The sequence below is a fragment of the Pimephales promelas genome, chromosome 14 (assembly GCF_988280905.1).
Source record: "Pimephales promelas chromosome 14, fPimPro1.hap1.1, whole genome shotgun sequence".
Lineage (NCBI taxonomy): Eukaryota > Metazoa > Chordata > Actinopteri > Cypriniformes > Leuciscidae > Pimephales > Pimephales promelas.
The window spans coordinates 20408186-20430788 of record NC_142782.1 but is presented as its reverse complement, the minus strand read 5'-3'; the positions used below and the strand labels follow the sequence as shown (position 1 = coordinate 20430788).

Here is a 22603-nt window from a genome sequence, read left to right as displayed (position 1 = left end):
CAATGATGGTTGTGCACCCCTTCATCTGACAACCTATCAGAAGTCAAAGATGGAACAAGAAAGAAAAGGGAGAGAGGGAAAACACAGCTCAACAACACAAATAAAAGTAACGCAGGTCATAACTGGTTTAGAGCATGGAGCAGATATCTATTTCTTTTGATAAATGTAATCTTTCTTCCTGAAAAAAATCAAACAAAAATTATATTATGTATGTGCTAGTTAACAAACTTCATTGCTTTTTTTTCTTATTTAGTGTTATTTACATTTTATAAGATATTGAATATTAAACAACTATTTAGTATTTAACAATTTAATTAAATTGTAGTAAGCTACATAGCAGTAAGCTGAAAATGATACGCACCAGCTCAAAAGGGCAAGTGACCGATGCGAATATCTCTCTTCTTTGGCTTGAACTGTTGGGATGTTCTTATTGTTAATCCCTCAAATTAGTAGAAGACTTGATGTGGTCATAAAATAACAGAAAACAATTACTCAGCACTGCAGTGTAGAGACATTATTAAATTCATATTTTCTAAGTCAGCTCTTTTATAGAAAACATTCAGTACTTTTTCTATTTAGCCTGTACAGGGAATCGTTAAACTAAAAATGATCATGTCATTCTTTACTTGTTCCAAACCTCTGACTGTTTCTTCTGTGAAACACAAAAATGAAATGTTGAAACATGATTAAAATGTTTTAGTGTTTTTACTAAAGTACAATCAAATTGATGATCTTGCATACCATTAAAAGCTTAAAATGGCTAAACTTGTGTTAAAGCAATGTAAAAAAATATGCTGCTGTCAACTTATTGATCATATAATTTTAGTGTAGAGGTCATCTGTGCTTCTATTTATTAGAAATTTTACAGATATATGTAAGGAAATGCAATAATGTTTATAAATAACTGGCATTTCACCGAAAAGTTGTAACCAAAGAGGAAGCCAGAAATCTTGTCCCTGAACGTGTGAACAGAAACTTGAACATTTACAGTATAATCGGAATCTGACATCTTTAGCCATAATGTAAATTGTAATGGATGATCTTGATGAAAATAAGTTTTCATTTATAGTTGTGATTTGCACCCTTTGTATGCGTGCTAAGTCTACTGTGCAATTCTGAGTATTTTGATTTTAGAGCGTCACTACTGATTTGAGGGATGTTAAACAGAAGCTCAGCTTTAGTCAGGTTTGTTGCATTTTGATTAAATTAATTCAGAGTACCAAGTGAACTACAGCGATGGCTAGCTAGCTTGCAAAGTGTTGTGGCAAACACAAGAAATAAAATCATTTTCACATTCATACAGTTAGGTTCTCAGCGGATGTTAGTCCTACTTCCTCCACTGTTTTGCATCTTGTTCCCTAAACTATCAAACTTTCTCTGATCCATTGACTAGGGCATTGACTGCACCGACAGTTTGTTTTGATTTGATAACATTCTCAAACTCTGTCTACTCTGACTGCTGTCGTTATTCACGAGGATGAAACTGCCAGAGTCATTTCAAAACTGGATAAATCCCATGTGGACCCAGAGCAAATTATATTAGCATGAAAATTAGCCTAGAAAATTGAATACATTTCCTGACCTTATAATTTGTACAGTTTTTAGAGCATGCCCCAAAATGGAGTTTTTGAAATTATTACTGAACATACCCGAACCACTACATGCCAACTACTTGTAATAAGTTCTGTATTTGTTTTCTAAGTAAGTAGATTTAATTTTTTTAAATTCCACACCACATTGCCAAATATTACCCAATATTGCTGAAAGGTTACGAGAAGTACTTTTACAGACCTACACTATCATATGACATTTTATAGTGTGTTTGAGCTACTGTATGCCTCATAAAAGGCATGCTGCTTCTAGAAAACGTATTTTCGCCTTGTCAGCACAGCAGGTGGTGATTGAATGACCTTGTCTTGATATCTTTGACACAGTTTTGAATGAGATTTCTTACTGAGTAGCCCTGCAAGCCAGGTCTATTTTGGTTTGTTACGTCTAAGGAAGTTCTGTATTTTCCGATGGCTCATGTTAAAGATCTCACTATTTGTGCTATGATTGTCCAACTTTGTTTTTCTTTTTCATCGTCAGCAAGGCTGTTTTTTTTATGCTGTGCTAATTTCATTCGTTCTTATTTGTGACTTGACATGGTATATTAACAGCATTTAAATGATTTTTTTCAACCAAAAATGAAAATATATATATATATATATGTATAATACTTACCTTAATACTTACCCTCATGCCGTTTTAAATGCCCCCCCATAAACAAGTTCATAGTGTTCAAATGATAAAAGTAGTCTCTATGACTTTATACACAATATTTTGAGTTTTCTAAAGCTGTATTATAACCTAAATTTGAGTTTCTCTCACAAAGTTATTTACTGGAAAACTTCCCCACAACTTTGTATTGTGTTTGGAATGAGATGTGAGACGGCTTGAAATTGAGACTTTTTGAAAGAAATTAATTCTTCAAGCAAGGATATACTCCATTGATCAAAAGGGAATCTTCTTTTTTTAATTTATGAATGTCTTGTTTTTCAAATAAATGCATTTTTTTATGTTCTCTCATGAAAGAATCCTGAAAATAATTCACCACACGGTTTCCACAAAAATATTATGCAGCACAACTGTTTCCAACATTCATAATAATAATAATGTTTCATGAGCACCAAATTAGCATAATGAAATATTTTGGATCATGTGACACTGAAGACCATGTTAATGATGCTGAAAAATTAGCTTTGTTACAGGATCAAAACATTTTAAATATACTACAAATAATATAAATGAATATAGCCTCTGCATTTAGTTGATCAAACATTCAGTAATCAAAATATTATTTAAAAAATTCTCTATATATTTATAAACTACAAATAAAATATAATACAAATGTACTACAAATTATATATATATATATATATATATATATATATATATATAAAATTTGTAGTACATTTGTATTATATTTTATATATATATATATATATGAAGAGCTCTTTTCCAAAACGCTATAAATCCATTTCAATAGTTTTCAGGAAAACTACATTTTTTACCTAGACACACACATTTTGTGAATATTCAAATTATCCTGTTTAAATGTTTTATTGGTTCAGTCTGAACATTTTGAACAATAATTATTAAATCAAACAACAATATTGTTAATGATAATTTAAAAGTTAATTTTATTTTTTTTCAAAACGCTATAAATCCATCCATTTTTTTAAATCATTTTTACTAAAGTCATTTTTAGTAAAGAGTCAAACCTCAAACAAATAGTACCAATTTCAACATATGCATGAAAAAAAACGAATTATTAAAAATGATCAATATATGATAACGATATTCAAAAAAGGGATGGGCACCCCTCCAGCACATGCACACACACACAGGCTACATAACATGTGAGCAAAGCGGAGCAGCATGACGCTTAAATATAAGTTAAAAAAAAATAAATAAATAAATAAACATAAAATATACGTTTCACATTTGTTTTTAATAATATTACATTACTTATTTTTATTATTTCATCTATGTTCAGTAGGCTATGAAAAGGGAACCGCATGAGATGAGTAAGATAGGATCAAAATTCAAAAGCTGCCCAATATCGGAAAATATTTGGAGTGCGTCAGACATGATTTTGACCACTTATTAAGTTTTGTTTTGTAGAAAGCTTGTAAATTTCGTTTCATATAAATTGTATCTTCATTTTAATAAATGTTTCATCGACAAATTGACTGGATTAATACATTAGAAGTAAATATCAGACAATATAATCAGGACACAGAGGCGCGCAGGTGAACCGGAGCGCGTCTCATAATATGAACCGAACAGGCCTGAGAACTAAGCTACAGAAAGCTTTAAATATCTACTTTTAAACAAAACAATTAAAAACTAAAATAAATTGGCAACTCTCTGCGTATGTAGGCTAATTCGAAGTATGCGTTTCTATAGGCCTATGCGCGTTTGCTGCGAAGATGGCGAGTAAGCATCATCAACTTTATCTTTGTTGCTGACACTGACAGAAAACTCTAGTTTATTAATAAACAATTCAAATGTTTCATGCATAATCATTACTTTTTGCCGGTTCTTTGTGGCAAGCTTTATGCATACGTTGAAATGCGGAATAGGCAATTAAAAACGCTCATATGGTTTCTCTCCCATTTAATTAAATCAATATATGTGATTACTGATAATACAAAAGGCTTAAATGATCTACTACTAGTCGACTAGAAAACTAGGACTCATTTTGAGGAATAAATGAACATAATAAACCTCTGTTCAGAGTGCTGCCGTGCTGGATTGTGTAGAGCGCTCATTGAATTTGAGGATTTATCGTGTTTAGGCTAAAAACAGGGCTGGCGCTTATCGCGGCTTGGAAAGAAACTGTATCTTGCAGTACATTTTAAACAAGGAAATATAGCGATTTGCCATGAAACGTTGATGGAGCAGTGAAAGGGTTCTGTCCACAGCAGAATGACACGACAAACTCATTTTTTTTTTTAAATGGCGTTTATCGCTTTTTGGAAAAGAGCTCTTCATATATATATATATATATATATATATAATTGTTTTTTTTAAATACTATTTCAATTCAAGATGCTGATTCTTGATTGATTCTTGATATATAATTATATAATTGTTTTTTTTAAATACTATTTCAATTACTGAATGTTTGATCAAATAAATACAGAGGCTTCTTTCAAAAACAAAACAAAAAAATCCTAAACTTTTAAATGGTAGTGCATTTGGATTTCATATTGGGGTATGACACATCTGAATATCATCTGTTATTACTTGTGTGAATAATAACTCTTTACAAACATCCTGACACAAAGCTATGATATGGCTTCTGAAGAATATAGAGCAGTCATGTTTTGCTTTTTTTTATTTACTGAGCTCTGCGAGCCATAATCGCCATGAGCTATTGTTTTATGGAAAAATTATGTATATTATAAAAGCAGCATATGCTTTGGAACAACATGAGTGTGAGCAAATAATCTCAAAAATTTCATTTTTGGGTGAACAAATTATTATTTTTTTCTCTCTTGAGCTTTGCAATAATTCACCCAGCCTTGAAAATAATGAAACTCAAAAGAAGTAAAGTAGTTGGCTTTTCCTCGTATTTGTCAAATTCATCATTCAGGGTTCTTGGAAAGATGCATTGGATTGCAGTATAGTGTCATTATGGTGGGGAAATGTCAGCTAGTATAGATGTCTTTAATGGACAGTGACTGGGAGGCCTGTTTTCTGCTGTGAGTTAGCTCAGCTAGATTTGAGGATGCTCTGTTTGATGGGCTATAATCCTACACCCTGACTAAGTGACAAGATATATTATCCCAAGGCGAAATCTGGGCTGTTGGTGTGGAAAACGCATCAACCGTCAGCTAGACTAATGCACGGCAGCTCGTGTTATGTTTTTCTCGCTCAGTGACGTGGCGCTAGCCAATTTTACAGCTCTGAAGAGAGGCAGAAGGAAGTGTTTTGCTCTGTGAAGAGAGGCGGAAAAATGAAGCTATAGGAAGAGCTCAGTTTATCTTAACAGTTCTGCTATAGACGGTGTAAAGGTTTATGAGTTTTCTCTTATAGGTTTCACACAGAGAGAGTCACAGTTTTGAAATAAAGGAAACCCAAATCAAACTCAATATTTTTTTTCTTCCATTTTTTTGTGGAACAAAATGACCTAGTCTTTATTGCAGTTTGATCTGATTTGGTCAAACTATCAACAAGGTCATCTGAGGAAGAAAGAAATGTAATTCTTTGTGACCCATTTAGTTTCCTTGTACACTTTCCTTAAATCATATTTTGCTCATCTTTTCTTAAAAGGTGCGCTCAGTAATTTTTTCCTAATTTAAAGTTTCACACATAAAGAAATGAATAACTAGTTGATTTGTAGGCCAAATAGAATGCTAATTCATGCCCAACAGAGTAAGTTTTAATATGTTAGAATTGCAGCAGCTTTTTACTAATAAGTGCTCAGTGAATTAAGCAATAATGGCCGTTGTTTGCAACGTTTTAAGCACACAGTCAAAAAAAATCCATTTGTGGTGTAACAATGTTCATGTTTTGGATCTAAATATGAACATATCTTCACGTCTTTTAAATCACCGATTTAATTTTACTCATGAATTTAAACCATATTTCTTAACTCTTTACCAGGTTTAAGACTAAGCAGAACAGCTCCAAATAAACATAATACTGCTAATAATATAATTGATATTATGATTTGTCATCATAAATGCATTCATTTAAATTGTTAAATTTAATAACTATTAAATTATAATTAATAATGATATTTAAATCAAATGTATTTAATAATAATATTTAATAATAATAATAATAATAATAATAATAATAATAATAATAATATTTAAATATAATAATAATAATAATATTTAACAACTACTACTGACATAATTACAACAATAATTATTATTATAATTTATTAAATGGCAACATTGGGATGAAAATAAATACTATTAACATTATTGTTCATTTTAATTTGCATTCTAGAATAATAATAATTCATAACAATATTCAAATAATTCTAATAATTTCCTTTGTGTGTGATATATATATATATATATATATATGTAAAGTAAAACCTCTTTTAAAAATGTAAAGCATAAATATAAAATATAAATATATAAAAGTACACTGAGATGAAGAGCATGCAAAAACGACTACTTATCATTACTAAAGAACTATAAAACACACAAAAAAACCTACTTAGCGCACCTTTAGCCCAGAGAGAGAACACACAAACATAAGACTCAAAACTCAGGACCGGCTGGGCTCTCGTTCCCTCTCTCTTCCTTGTGTCCTTCAGGAGCAGGTTTGCTTCAGCAGGGGGCAGAATCCTCAGCTCTTCGCAAGCTGTGGTCTTCCACAACAGGAGGCAGCATGTCTGGCCTTGTGCTACTTTCCCCAGTCTCCTTACCCAAGTATTGTCAAGGTGATTGGAATAAAAAGAGCGAGAGGGGACGTTCAAGAAAACTCAGGTGTGACGAAAGGTGCGAGTGACTTTTAGCTTGAGCATTACAAATTACTGTCAACCAGTCAAATGTGGGGACTTATTTTCCTGAAGCGTGGAGTTCTGGGTGTGATTTATTCCTAACCTTTGATCACGCTCTCGTTTGTGGCGTCATGTCGATTTCTCCACAGTCAGCATGTGTGTGTGTGAGATCTGGCTCGGGGAAAGTCTCCAGGGGAGTCACAGCGGCAGAATCCATTGTCACATGTAGCAGAGAAGCTTGTGACATCACGAATTGGACAGTCTTTGTGAGGCCGACCTCCTCCTCGACTGATGTGCATCCACAAGCCATAAATGTTTAAATATTGTACAAGTGGTTCTCAGACAATAAATGGGGAATAAATTCTTTTGAGGTCTTTGACCTGTTGTCTATAATTGTCCTACACCAAGTTTCTCTAATAGAAAATCAAAAGTCATTACCTAAAAGAGAAAGCTTTGAGCTATTATTATTTTTAAGAGGAGAAACAAAGATTTAATGTTACATTTCCATAGGAATTGTACATTTTTTAAATGAACCCCAGATGTCTAAGCCTTGACAAATGACTCTTCCAGCACATCCATATTTGATCAACCAGAAACATTGCTTTAATGTCAAAAAACTGCCCACAACCACTACCACATCTCTCTGACATCATCGCTTAATTCTCTGCTAGAAATAAATAAACCACAATCAAGCCACGAGGGACATCACGTAATGAGCAGAATCAACACATTTAAGCTTTTGAGATGTTTGGGGTTGAAAAGTTCAGAATCAACAAATAAACAGAGATGATGTCATCGCTGAGGTTCCTGATCCTGGCCTGAAGCTAGTCGTTGAAATAAAATTGAGTCAAAGTGCAAAAATGATTTCGAGGGAGATGGTTGATGGCAGTGTGGAAACGGTTGACTTTTACCATTGCTGCCAGAAATCCTTGCATTCATAGGACTTGAGTAATTTGTCGCAGTCTGTTGTGTTTGTCAAATCGTTTTGCTTAGATAAACAAAATGGCCAGTGGCATAAAGAAATGAGCATAGGAAAAGTGGTCTCTAAATATGCAGTGCTAGTAGTCAACCATTGTAGGCTGTCCTTAATGACCGATACCAAAATAATATTTAGAGAGCTTTATTTGTTTATATGTTATGAATAATCTTTACAAAGTTGATCGGGCATTGGGGTCAGTGAGCGAGTACTTTAATTATTTTAAAGAAAGAATACTTGTATTCAGCTTTATAAGGATGCTTTAAAGGGATACTCCACTTTTTTTTTTTTTTTTTTTTTTTTTTTTGCCACTCCCCCAGAGTTAAACAGTTGGGTTTTACCATATTCTAATGTATTCAGCTGATTTTTTTTATTATTATTATTTTTTATATATATTTAGAAGAACATCAGTAACCAGACATTCTGGTCTCATTGACTTCCATAGTATATTTTTTTCCTACTATGGAAGTCAATGAGACAAGAAACTGTCTGGTTACTGATATTCTTCTAAATATCAGAAAATCGGCTGAATGGATTTGAAAACGGTAAAACCCAACTGTTTAACTCTGGGGGAGTGGTAAAATGAGCCTATTTCCAAAAAAAAATGGAGTATCCCTTTGAGCTGATCAAAACAATATTGTAACTATTGTGTTACAATTATAGAAAATTACTCGCACTGTGATATACGATTATGGTCATACCGCCAAAATCTGAGTGTGTGTGTGATTCCCTAGTGTGAAAATCTGTCTTTGGCTGGCAGGGAGGATCATGCTAATTCATTTCATTCCACTTTTCACTCTGTTTCTCTCTCATTCATGCTCTCAATCAAACATGAATGCATCTTGTAGACTCAATTTATACAGCAGTCACTCTCTATATCTTCCTTGTTTCCACAGCAGCTAGGGCAGTGAGCATTTCTCTGATCTGAACACTGCTCCTAGAGCCAAGCATTCATATCACTTGTTAAATTTCCAACACGTGTTTGCAACTCTGAACATGGGCGGGATTCTGCTCCTCTAGTGCAAAGTTAATGTGTGATTAAAAGAACAAAGGGCCAGTCTTGCCTAATGCTAATGAGGATGCTAATGGACTAATGAGAAAACTGTGCTAATAGATGTAATACAGAACATTGACTCACCTGAGGGAGTCTTTTTACATCTGACAGATGCCAGTACAGAACTCCATTGGTCTGCCTCTCAACAACTTTAAATAACATACAGCCTCTAAATGAGAGCTCATGCAGGGAGGATGTCATCCTGCTAAGCAGAGGTCATATGCATAAAAGAACAAACTAGGTGACAGTGTTTCAGTGGCATAATCAGATCATGGCCAGAAATAAGGTGATGATGGATATTATGTAGTGAGGCGATGCAGGTGACTTAATGATTAAAGTGGAATATGTAGGTGTTACTCTGAGTGTAAATGCTGCTGAGCATAATGAAAACACCCTGAGGTCAGCAGCTTTTAGGTACATCTTGGGACGAAGTGTTTCCCAAGACTTGATTAACAACAGTATTGCCTCTTCTAAATGTAAATGGACTGTTATCATCTCATAAATTATCTTTTGGCTTTGTTCCACAACTTGGTGAGCTACCTACGTAGGCAGCCATTTTAAGTCACTGTAGGCTCTATTCTTATAAATTAACAAAGGTCATCTGCTTGTAAATAGATGATTGGAAGAAATCATATAACACTAAATATGGTGGACGTACTCCTGCCTTACGAGCTAATTATTTTTTCATGGATGTGGCAACACTTAATAAGGGGGGCTGTAGGATTGGAATTACTGACTAAATGTCAAAATAATTTATTCCTTCTTAGTTTTAAAGTTTTAAAATATGTATTGTTACATATAATTTGAATTAATATAAACATACAGGCATGTCTAAATTGGGCTGAATGTGTATGACTAGAAATAGCACACCTGGAAGTATTGTGAATTTGGCTGCTGAGAAGACTGACTTCTCCAAATTAATTGGGGATAATAAATTAATTTATTATTAATAACTAAATAATAATAATAATAATAATAGTTTAAAAGTTTATGGTCGGTTAGATTTAAAAAAAAAGTTTTTGAAAAAAGTCTTATGCTTACCAAGGCATTTATTTGATATAAAAAATGCAGTAAAACAGCAATATTGTGAATTATTATTATTATTATTGTTACATTTTAAAATAACTATCTGTTGAAAACAGTTGTATTTTTTTTCCAGGATTCTTTTGTGAATAGTAAGTTCAAAGGAAAGGGTAATAGAAATATTTTTTTAACATTATAAATATATTTATTCTTGATCAATGTAATGCATCCGTGCTAAATAAAAGTAAAAAAAAAAAATTACTGACCCTAATATTTTGTAAACTTGTAATCAAATCTATATGCGTAACTAACAGTTCTAGACTAGTTTACCTTACATTTGTGTATGCTATGTAATTTTATGTTTACTTGACAATTGCATTTTACCTTGGCTGCATGTTAACGGCAAACTCTTGAAATCAATTTGAGTCTTATCATATATATATATATATATACTGTATATATTTGAATGATGAACTGCCTTCATATGACTGCTTGAAATCAATCACAAGGCTCAATTTCTGTTAGCATGTTTATCGGCTAAGTGTTGTCACAGTTTGACCTTCACCTTACATCTTTAGATTACTCTAGTTATTGTAGCCAAACACAATGGCTGTTAAACCGAATCATAGAGGCCCTGACATCAATGTTTTGATTAGTGATTGAATCAATATAATTATTTAATACATTGCATCTGTCAAGTAAATAACTTCCCTTTTCAGATAGAACAATTCTGCTCATAAGAGGCATCATTTAACACCAAGTCTGGGGTTTTAATGTGGCTAGAAATTGCTTCAAAGTGGCAAAATCGAGTCTCTTTTTTTTCTAGAAAACATTTCAGAATGGTGTTGAATTCCTCAGGCGTCCAAGCTAAAGGAAATCTAGAGTTGTTAAGGCACAATTTACAATCACTCCTGCAGGGCTCACTCTGGTTTTCTTTTTTAAAGAAATAAACACTGTGTTCTCTTACGAGAGGTTGTCTCGTACTGTGTAATATCTTACTCTAGGGGAAAACCTCTTTGCCAAAAATTATCCTTAATTTTGAATTTCCTCTTTTGATGCATTAAAAAACACAATATTAGAGTATTTTTTCCCACAAGTCATTTCAAGTAAATAGGCACAAGTCCGAGTCAAGTCTAAAGTCACAAGGAGCAAGTCTAAAGTCAAGTCGAGTCTTTTCAGACATCTAGCCAAGTAAGTCTCAAGTCCAGAAAATTGCGACTCGAGTCAAGTCATATGACTCTAGTCTCCCACCTCTGCTCTATAGGCTACAGCAGTTGCCACAGGACAGCCAATAGGCACGCGAGCCATCTTGCCCATGTGTGCATGCTGCCGCAACGCGTTTTACATTAATAAAAAATTAAGGATAAATTTTAGCTTCAATATCTTGTGGAAAAGAGGTTTTCCCCTAACGTAAGATTACGCAGTACTCGTTCCCTCTTCTTTAGGGAACCGAGGTTACGTTAGTAACCGAGTACGTTTTTTTCATACTTCTGCATTTGTTATTCGTGTGTGCAGTGATCAATTTTTCCATACCGCGCTGTGCCTTTGAGACAATATTAGAGGAATCTGTTGGGTGGCGTAGTCAGTTCTCACAGGCAAAAACAAAGAATCAAGCTTGCTTTTGCTGCTGGCTTTCTGTGCAGACACTGAGTTATACAGGCTCTAATATTTTAATGAGTATGTGTTGAATGAGCACATCCTCTCCTATGCCATGTCTCAGTGTGAGGATCATGAATAAGTCAGGATTCTGTCGGCTTTCTGAGGCATTTAACAACTCAAGCAATTTATGAAATCTTTTGTAAATTCACTTTAAAGGGATAGTTCACCCAAAAATGAAAATTCTATCAGTAATTACTCACCCTCATTTTGTTCCAACCCCGTAAGACCTTCGTTCATCTTCGGAAGACAAATTAAGATATTTTTGTTTAAATCTGAGAGCTGGATCACTCCTCCATAGGCTTCTTAAGGGATTGAAACTTGTTCCCCGAAAAGTTATTAAAGACATTGTTAAAATAGTCCAAGTGACTACAGTGGCTCAATCCTAAGTTTATCAAGCAACGAGAATACTTTTTGTGCGCAAAGAAAAATAAAAATAACGACACACATACACCATCCACTCCAAGCTCTACGGCCCCATTTAATTCCCTAATATTGATCCCATATGTGAACTTTGAAAAAACACAGATATTTTGGTATGTATCGATACCACCTGCTCGTCTCATCTCTCATCTCATCTCTCCGTCAGCGAATTGATATTCACCCGACTCTCTTACTCATCTCATTCGCTCCCATTGAATAGTGCTTGTATTGTGCATAGTTTTAGTCATTGTCACAGGTTTCGTGCTCACACCTAAAGCACGTACAACTGATCTCTTATCATCGTGCTTAAACGGTCAAATGCATTTAGAATTATGTCAAAATGTCTGTCCTGGCTATTGATACAGTCAGTTTTGGAACGTAAATAGTTTAGAGAAAATGCATGTTGTGTAACAGAATATTGGATATGTGCGTAAATCTTTAAAGTGACAGCAGCCTAATATTCCTGATGCTGTCTGTCATGTTAATCAAAGAACAAAAGACAAAGAGAAAATCACTTGCTGCTCTTGACTGAATAACTTTTGTAATTTTAATTGTAAGAATTCATCTGTAGATAATTTTTATAATAAAAATGATCTAGTGTTATGTTACTGTACATTGGATTTTCTGTAGTATTCTTTTACCCGAAATAAAACCAACCTGAAAAACTTAAATCCATTTTTATTTAATTTGTTTCTTTATTCTATTTGATTTATTTGTGCTATCATTTGCAATTTGTATCAACTATTTAAGTATAGCCTTTCTGTGCTGTGTGTAAGCTATTACAACAAAATTACCCAAATAATAATAATAATAAAAAAAAAAAAATAGACGATATCAAATAATCTGTATGGTGGCATATGACAATTTTCCCTGTGGTATCGAAATCAAAAGTTATCATATTGATGTTTTGACATTCGGGTATCGTGACAACACTAGTTCAGTCAAGATCTTAGTAGGTTGGAAAAAAGGTTTTGAAACCGCTTACTGGTCTAATTGTCTGAGTTTATATATAGATTAATATCCACTTGGACTTAATGAAAGGCCTGATGAAGAGGGTATGACTATCTGCTCCATTATCTCTCGAGGGTCTTTTCTCCACTCTGAATCTTTGCCTTTCTGTCTTTTCAAAAAGCACTCCTTATCAAGTTTATTTGATCCCATTTTCTACATAAATGATTGATCTGTTCATCTACTCAGAAATCTGGATGCAATCAATAGACTAAAACAAAGTTATTTACATTTGATTCTACTTTGAATCACGTTTGGAATTTATATTTTTATTGCATTAAATGCCAAAGTATTGCATTCTATGTACATTCATTTGCCAGTATATGTTGGAAATAATTGTTTTCTGTGCATTTTCTTGTCGATCATTACAACAAAATTCAGACCGTTTCTTGCTTAAATAAATTGTTTTCTCATGATCCTTCTAGGGAGCAGCGGCCGATGTCTCTCTGCCTGTCTCGTGATGATGAAACTTTGGCCGGGCTGGAAGCGTTGCCGTTCAGGCTGATGCAGCAGGACTGCACAGCGGTAAAGACTCTTCTGCTGCGGTTACGCAGGACCCTGCAGGAGGTAATGTTCCACACTGACAGTTGATTCATGAAGCTGCCATGGCCTTCATCACTGGTACATTAGAACAGGTAGAATAGCACTCTGTGCCCTGCCAGTTTCATGCCTCATCATTCAGGGCCAACACCAGGAGGATATCACACTCAAAAGAGCCACATTCAGTGAGTAAGTTGATCTTAGAGTAGAGTAGACGCCATACTTGCTGAGACACAAATGAAAACAAGGCTGTGAGGGGTAGAAAGATGTGTTCAGCCAGTGAAAACATTACAGTAAGAACTTCTGTACAGGTCTAATATGACTTTTTTTTTTCTTATAATATTTTTAAATTGAATACTTTTGATAGAAATGTATTGGTTACAGGCCTATATTTTATTGATATTTATATTTTTGATCAGTATCGGTTTATTCTGTACTTGATTGTACGTGGAAAGTCCCCCTTTTTACATTTAATTACTTACTTTTGTTTTTATAAAATAAAATGCACTAATATGATGCTTTTAAATGTAATATTGATCAAATCTCAAAATGAATATACATTTTTTCATGGTGTGGTGGCTGAATTCACTTATAATATATTGTAATTTATTCATTTTTTATGGTTTTAAAGGGACACTAACTTTTTTTTTTCAAATGAGTAAATTTAGATTATCTTTTTTTTTGTCTTACCCTGATTTACTATGCTAAGCCTTTTATAAGAGTTTATATTTTAGACCTGACAGAATGCATTCGCTGGAAATTGCATTCATGCATCACTCGCCCATGTATATCAGTAAATAGAGAAAAGTTGCTCTGGCTGCGGTGGGAGTTGCATTAATTAGTTAGGGGTAAGTTGACATGTTGCATTTCTATTGGCTAGTCAGTAAACGTTGGTTATAACACATTATGCGATTATGCTAAATTTCTGACACTGTCAGAAAATTATCGCAGGCTGTCTTTGGTCATTTGACTGTGACAGGCCGTCTTTGAACCTCTCGCCTTGTATGACGTAGGACCACCGTTCAGGAGCCACGATCACAGTAATCTAAAAGATGGGTCATCTTTCGTCTGGGACAGCCCAAAATCATACAATCTGTACCTTGAATTATCTGGCAATGACTTAGTAGCCATCATTTGCTCACAAAGGTACCTGGCGAAACTGATTTCGGACAGGCATAACGGTTTAGTGATCTACAACATAATAGAACAGGCTTTGGTATAACTAAGCAAATATTTAATTTCTACAATTACTTTGTAGCAATATATTGTAGTATAATTATAATTTCCCTCTAGAAATAACATCAAAAGTGGAAAATGGTCAAAAACATAGCCTACATTTACACAGACACTGACTACTAACGGCAACTTTCAGTTGTGATTTTTATTTTTTTGATCAACTGTTACTGAATGGAACACACAGGACTGTGGGATATCAAAGGCAATAAAGGATACATCTATGCTGCCATAAAAAAAAAAAAAAAATCGGATGTGGTTTCTTAGGAGACAGGAAGTGAAGCTAACATTGGACTTGGACGTGACTTTATACATTCCTACCATGGAATGCGTCCTACAAAAGGCAGCATTTTCCAGCTTTTGGACGCAGCCAGGGTCCCCATGCAGTGTTCACTACTCCCTGCTACTTGTTTACTTCACTTTAAAACATTAATTTGTGAATTTGCACTATGCCACTGCCTGCAATGGCATCACATACAGTACAAACTCCAGTAGTGATTATTAGAGAAGTTTGAGGTATGATATAATATACTGCTGTAAATAAATACACTAAACATTAACATACTTCATTTAGTATGCAGGTGTAGTCAATATAAGGCCGGATTCACATATAGTGCCTAAAAATGCGTAGAAAACGCTGGGTGCGCCGCATATTCTCCTTTTTCCAAAGCGCTAGGTCGGTTGCGCTCCGGTTGGTTCTCGTCACGTGACCTACTGTGCGCAATATGGTGCGCTTGCGGCATTCTGAAAAGTTGAGATGTTTTTACGTCGATCACGTCGCACCGTGTCACTTCCATTATGAGTGCGCATACCGCGCGCCTACATTTGAAATAACGAACTTGAGCGTGCAAAAGATGCGATATGTGAACAGGCCCTGATGAATCCAAGGAACACCATTGAGAACCATGGATGTATTGTGAAGGGTCATATTTTTGCACATTTATTTGCACGCAGACAAAGCACAACCAAAACAATGTTCCTCTGCAAAATGCATGCAGTTTTGTTTTTTTAATCACTAGAGGGCCAAAAGTTAGACAAAATAGTACAGAACTACTATTAAACGGCATCCCTACTCTTTCAGAACAATGATGAAGTGTTTCAGTTCTGTTGTGGTAGTTATTGGTAAATATATTGAATGCTATTTTAGGAACAACAATAATAAAAAAGCTCTTGGTGCCATCCCTTACTGTTATATTATTGCTCACCCAACTTTCCATTCCACCTTCATACAACTCGTAGCTGCATGAACTCTGTTTTACATTTACTCAAAACAACAATTACTTTGTGAAGGTCTAGAGAACAGTGCATAACAGAGGAGCATGAATATTGAAGAGGAAGTTCTTTGGCCTCTTTACTGACTCTTCTCATTAACATGCAAATTAACCATCTTCCTTCAGCTTTTGTAAACTACAGTGTAATAAGAATCACAACGACTTGTGCATTTGATTTTATATGCTTGACCACAGATTAAGCATAGCCTGTTCTTTCTTTCTTTCTTTGTCTGTCTTTGGGTCATTTGTTACTTCGTTTCTGACTAATTCAGGGAAGTGCACTAAGGAGTGAGTTCAAAATGTTTTTGAGAGTTTTTGATTCAGTCAAATGTAAACTAGTAAATGTCAAATTACCATAGATTGTCTGCTCACACTTAGCTTTAGACTGGTTTCAGAACTTGAGTTAAGACCGTCTAACCTCAGACATTTTTGGCTTGAATCAAATTGCTTTAATACCTTTGAACATCTATGTACTATTGCCTATTGGCATTCAGAACCTGGCATTTTTTGTTGTGTTATTATTATTATTTCATTTTTTTATGCATCCTGCCTGGTTCATTTACATAACTATTGCATTTCCCACCTGCAAAAACAGTTAAGATGTAGCCATGGTACTTAACCATTTTGATAATTCAGAGCAGAGATTTTAATACTGAGCAGGTTAAATTCTTAAAATACGGTTTTGCATTTTTCAGAAAATAATTTTTGCTCTACTTGTGGTGTTCTGTCATTTAGTAGTTTTTGTTTAAATGCACTGAGAATCAGCTTTAGTGAGACGTTTTTCTTTATACCTTCTCGATTACCTCAATGTGTTTGCAGTTTTCTTAACAGTTTTCTTGTCCTCTCCTTGCACTTAAAATGCAGGAGTAGAAAACGCATTAATCAAAAGCAGCACATGCCGGATCAGTCTGGAATCCTTTAGTAATTGGAGTCTGAAATGCTGCTTACAATTCATTCATGTTTGCTGTGAAACATTTACCAAAATTACATTGTAATGGTTGTGCTATTGTACCTTATTTGAAATGTATAGACCCGGTCAAACTACTTTATATACTGTATATACAGTCCTGTGCAGAAGTATTTTCGCCTCAAAGAAATGGTTTTAAGCCAGTTATTTATATATTTTGTTGTAGTGTCTCAGTAGGAAATATCAGTTTACAATTCCAGACATTAATTGTGCCATTAATTGTAATAATCCAGTGAAATTTTTGAATGCACAAGGATTCTGACAACAGCCAATGCTCCACGGAGGATCTCACCATCATCGAGTGCATCTGAAATTATATGAAGAAACAGAAAAAAACAGAGACTAAGACCAGAAGAACTGGTCTTAGTCTCTGGAATATATATATTTGTATGTGTGTGTGTATATATATATATATATATATATATATATACATTGTGCATACAGCTGGAATATATATATATATATATATATATATATATATATATATACAATATATTATTTTTTTTACACCCCCTTTAGCAGTGCAGTGTTATTTTCTTTAAACTAACCCACATTGATTGGAATTATTTTTTGGTGAAGTAAATAATACAGAAAAAACAAGGTAATTTCTACATAAAAAAGTTAGTTCAGTTATCATTGCTTTTGTTTTTAGGATATATAACTTGCCATTTTTTGACATTGGGTTCATTTTCTACTCAAAATGACACATTCATACAGAAAAATGGTCCATCAAATATTACCGCATTGTGTACCAACTAGCACACTGTGGTACAACGAGCACACTCGGGGCCCTTAAGAGAACAGCCAGAAAAATGGAGCGTAGCTGGAAGAAAACTTGAGGTATTTTGGATTTCATGGAAGGAGAGCTCGATCGCATACAGAGATTTATTTATTTTTTATATATATATATATTGGTCGCACTCTAGAGCCCTGGCTTTAGATAACATTCTGTATACTTGTAGTCTTGGTCAGAAATATAAAAACATACTTTTTTAATACTGGCAAGTGTAGTAACCTCAGAACCAACTAATTCAGAGTCAGATGAGCTGAATATTATTTACAGTCTGTTTTTATAGTTTTCTTTGCATGTGCTCATTAAATATTAAGATGTACTGTATGATATTTGCCTTTCAGAGCACTGAGACAAGCCCTGCCAGCAGCCTTCACTCTCTACCCATAAGCCCCTGCAGTGAGAAATCACTCCCCTTTAAGGTAATTGTCTGCATTCAGTGTTGTTGGAATGTGTTTCTTTTCTATTCATAATGTGAATGCATTCTTTCCTGCTGAGGTATCATTGGTAGTTCGCACTTTGATTTAAAAGGCTCACTTTCATTTTTTTTTCTTCCCTGAAGATTTCAAAGCCCATAGATAAAACATAATGACGGTGCTAAACGACTGCATAGAGACAGAGGTCTGCCCGTTTTATGCTGTTAATTTCCTACTCCATTGTGCTTCTCTCCTACTCCAACACTCTTTTCATTCTGGCCTCTCTCTTTGAGACAATTTGAGTTACATTTTTTTCTCCACCATCAATGAAATTTTCCCTCTATCTTGATGAGATTATTTGATTACATGCGCTGATCTTGTGGAGATGGGCTAGGGCTGTTATTGGGACGGGGTTTTGATTTTGTTTGAGGAGCTTTTGCTTGGTAGAAGAGGATTTTGTTTTTCATCAGGACTTTTTTTCCCGAATGGCTCAAATACTGCAAAGTGGAAATGAGGTCTGTCTTTCTCTGTCCTCCTTACTGACCTACATGGAGCGTTAACAGAAGCGACGGTTGCGGCAGCAAATCACGTGACATTCCGGCTCATCCGTAGCCTAGCGCCACGCAGCGGGAGAGAGAGATGCTTAGAATAGGACGCCATGCATTCTGACATTGTGTTCAACTGACAGGAGAGGGGTGGGACTTGTCCTGATTCATTCCGTAAAAAAAAAAGGAAAAAAATATCCCGATTTTAAAAATAAAGCCCTAGCACCCACCTGAGACGGAACCGTGTCACTTTTCGTCCTACTTTAAACTGAAAACTTCTCTCACCAAACATTTGTTATCCCCACCTTCTTAATAATTAGAGCCTGCGGAAAGAGTTCTCCTGCGGCGAGAGCGTGGCGTCGGTTAAGGGAATAATGGAGCCTCTTGCTCTGCATCTTGGTAAAATGAGATCGGACTGTGGTACCAAGCTCAATCGTCCAGGTGTCTCTGTCAGTAATACAGTCCCTGTATTAATAACTCCTTAGTAAGTGAGTGTAGGTGTGCCCGCCACTCTGAGGGTGTCCTGTTTGAAGTTTATAACATCACAAGCCTCCTTAGACAGAAATAATTGAGGACATCTATCACATTTACTCCTTTTTATGCCTTCCTTCAAAGCACATGACATGAGTGAAATACTCTGTGCTTCTCTAAACTTGTATCATTCTTGGTAATGAAACTGCCAAGAAGGACTGGGCAATATAGCACAAAAAAAAAATATATATCTTTTTTTTCCCCCCTCTCTCTCTCTCTCCAGCCTTTTAATGACAATGAAACTTTTCCATTACTAATATATATATATATATATATATATATATATATATATATATTTGTTTTTGTTTTGTTTTTTGAAAGAAGTCTAATATGCTCACCAAGGCTATTTTATTTGAACAGAAATACTATACAAACAGTAATATTGAGAAATGTTACCATTTTGACATATTTGTTTTCTATTTGAATACATTTTAAAATGTAAAGTATTCCTGTGATGGCAAATTGAATTAGCTATTTCCCCAGTCTTCAGTGTCGCATGACCCTTGAGAATATTTTAATACACTGCAATAATGATTTGCATTATGTTGAAAACATTAGTGCTACTTAATATTTAGTAAGAAAGCATGCTAGAATTTTTTTTCAGGATTTAATTAATAGAAAGTTGGAAAGAAAGAGCATTTATTTGAATTGGGTATCTTTTGTAACATTGTAATTATTTATTTTTTAACTTTGAGCAATTTAATGCATAATTGCCTAATAAAAGTAATTCTTTCTTTCCAAACCCCCACACAAACTTTTGAACGGTGTGAGTTATCTTGAATTGACTTCTTATTTTATTTATTCCTTCTCATTTAGTGGAACTGATTTTTTTTACCACAAAGCCAAAATATCCAATAAGATTCAGAATAAGATAAAATACTGTTTTTAAAACAAAAATTGTTGAAAATAATCAAGCCACGATTTCCTCACCTTTTCAATTAAATTGAGGAAGCTTATAATTTATTTAGAACCTGTATTATATATACTGTATGTATATATATATACACACACATATATGGCTTCAGCATCCCAGCAAGGATAAATTGTAAATCAATATTTACCTAATACTCATTTAATTCATTTAAAGCATTTAATGAATTGAACATGTTGTAATAGCTCTAACTGAAGTTTAAATTAGTTGCTATTGAAACTTCTTTCAGGAAGGTTAGCAAAACCAATCTAATATGTTTCACCCAGACGTACCACCTGGATACTTTTGATTGTATCGACTGCAGTGATGTTAAGTGTTGCCTTTTATGATCAGGGCTCTCTGATAGTTGGACGTTCTCATTTATTAGGTCCTTCGTCCCCTTCTTGCCTCAAGTATTTAATCTAGGACAGATGGAGGAGCCACTCAAATAGAGTTTTACAGCACAGGGTAAAGACCCAGCTCTCTGTCCTGTCCTGTGCGTGTGTGTTTGTGTATGCAACTGTGACCAAACACCTCTCTAGAGGTCCTCCATGGCACTGCACAGATAAAGTGCCTCTTGTTAAACCTCTATAATTAAGATATAATTAAATATTCCCCACAGGCAGGGATTTGGGGGATGTTACATTCTGCCTGTTTGCTGCATACGTTGCTTGGTGCATGACCCTTTTTTTAATGAATACTTTGTTTTTAAATACTTTATTATTTTATGTACACTAATTCAAAAAAGCAAGGATGCATTACATTTATCAAGCTTTGAAAGAAATGCTGTTCTTTTTTTAAAACTTTCTGTTCATTATAGAATCCTGAAAAAACGTGTCTTGGTTTCCTCAAATATTAAGCAGCACAGCTATTTTTAACATTGGTATTAATGAGAAATGTTTTTGAGTACCAAATCAGCATTTTTTAATGATTTCTCAAGGATTATGACACTGAAGTAATGATGCTGAAAATTCAGCTTTGGCATCACAGAAATAAATTGCAGTTTAAAATGTTCAAATACAAACCGGTATTTTAAATTGTAATCATATTACATTATATATTATTTAACAATATTATTGTTTTTACTGCATTTTTGATCAATTACATTTAGTCATGGTTAAGCACAAGACACTTCTTTTAAGAAAAATAAAAACTCAAACGTTTGCACGGAAGTGTATATTTTTAGACTGCCATTCAGTAGTTTGGAATCATATAGACATTCATGTTTTTGAAAGAAACTGATGCTTCTGTTTAGCCAATGAAGAATTGCATTAAATTTCAGAAAGTTAAATGTACATTTTGGTATTTAAGACACTTTAGAGGCCTAACTCTTTCTTGCAAGTGTAAACCAACTCAAATGTTAGTTTCAAAATGTGTAGACAAAAAAGAAGAATATCTCATTATTTTGAGGGATGAATGCTGTCTCATGCACAATGGTCTCGGCAAAAGAAAGCAGACCGTATCTAACCAGGACAGAGATAGAAGTGAACAGCCCTGCTCCACAACAAGAGGACAAGTACATCAGAGACAGAGACTCTAGTTTGGGAAACAACCCCCTCACTGGTGCTCAGCTGGATGCTTCATTGAACAGTGCTCACTAAACACCAGCTTCAATTGGAACAGTGAAGACAAGACTCTTAGAAGTTGCTGGCCTTTAAGCACAGTTTCAAAGGAAAAGCTACATCTGAAACTGGCAAATAAGAAGAAAAAGTAGAATGGGCAAAAGAAAAAGATTCAATGGTAAACAGTTAGAAATGAATGTTAAGTTCTGTGGGAAGAAAGACGAGTTTGAAACTTCACCTCAAAGTCTTATCAAACTGAGTGTTAGAAGGCAGAAGGTCTGCCATTGCAACACAAGGAAGATTATTAGATTCATGAAATATTCTTAAGAATAAATATTGCCTTAACTGCTATTTTCTTCTTTTTTATGTATTTTGGGGAGAAAAAATATCTGTTACTTTATTCTGCTCTCATCTTTTTCTGAAGATTGTTCTAAAGACAACACTTTGTTTGAAGAAATAGACATGAGCATTGAACTCCAAAGTAAGTCGTGATGAAAATAATGTGTGAAATTCTGAACAGTTTTTTTCAAGAATTGCACTTATGAACATTACTACAAACTTATTAAAATTGATCTTAAAGGGTTAGTTCACCCAAAAATGAAAATTCTGTCAGTATTTACTCACCCTCTTGTTGTTTATTTGTTCTGCTGAACACAAAGGAAGATATTTGGAAGAATGTTTTAATC

The 22603-nt window shown here is 34.3% G+C and overlaps 1 protein-coding gene across 3 annotated transcripts in view; it reads left to right on the top strand.

The window, feature by feature from the left end:
* Window positions 1-22603, top strand: part of ccser1 (coiled-coil serine rich protein 1) — an 81200-nt gene that overhangs the window by 19385 nt on the left and 39212 nt on the right. For all 3 annotated transcript variants that reach the window (XM_039679459.2, XM_089119557.1, XM_089119558.1), the window contains exons 6-7: window positions 13578-13719; window positions 18298-18375. In XM_039679459.2, the coding sequence (XP_039535393.2) occupies window positions 13578-13719; window positions 18298-18375 (220 nt within the window). The remainder of the gene's footprint in view (window positions 1-13577; window positions 13720-18297; window positions 18376-22603) is intronic.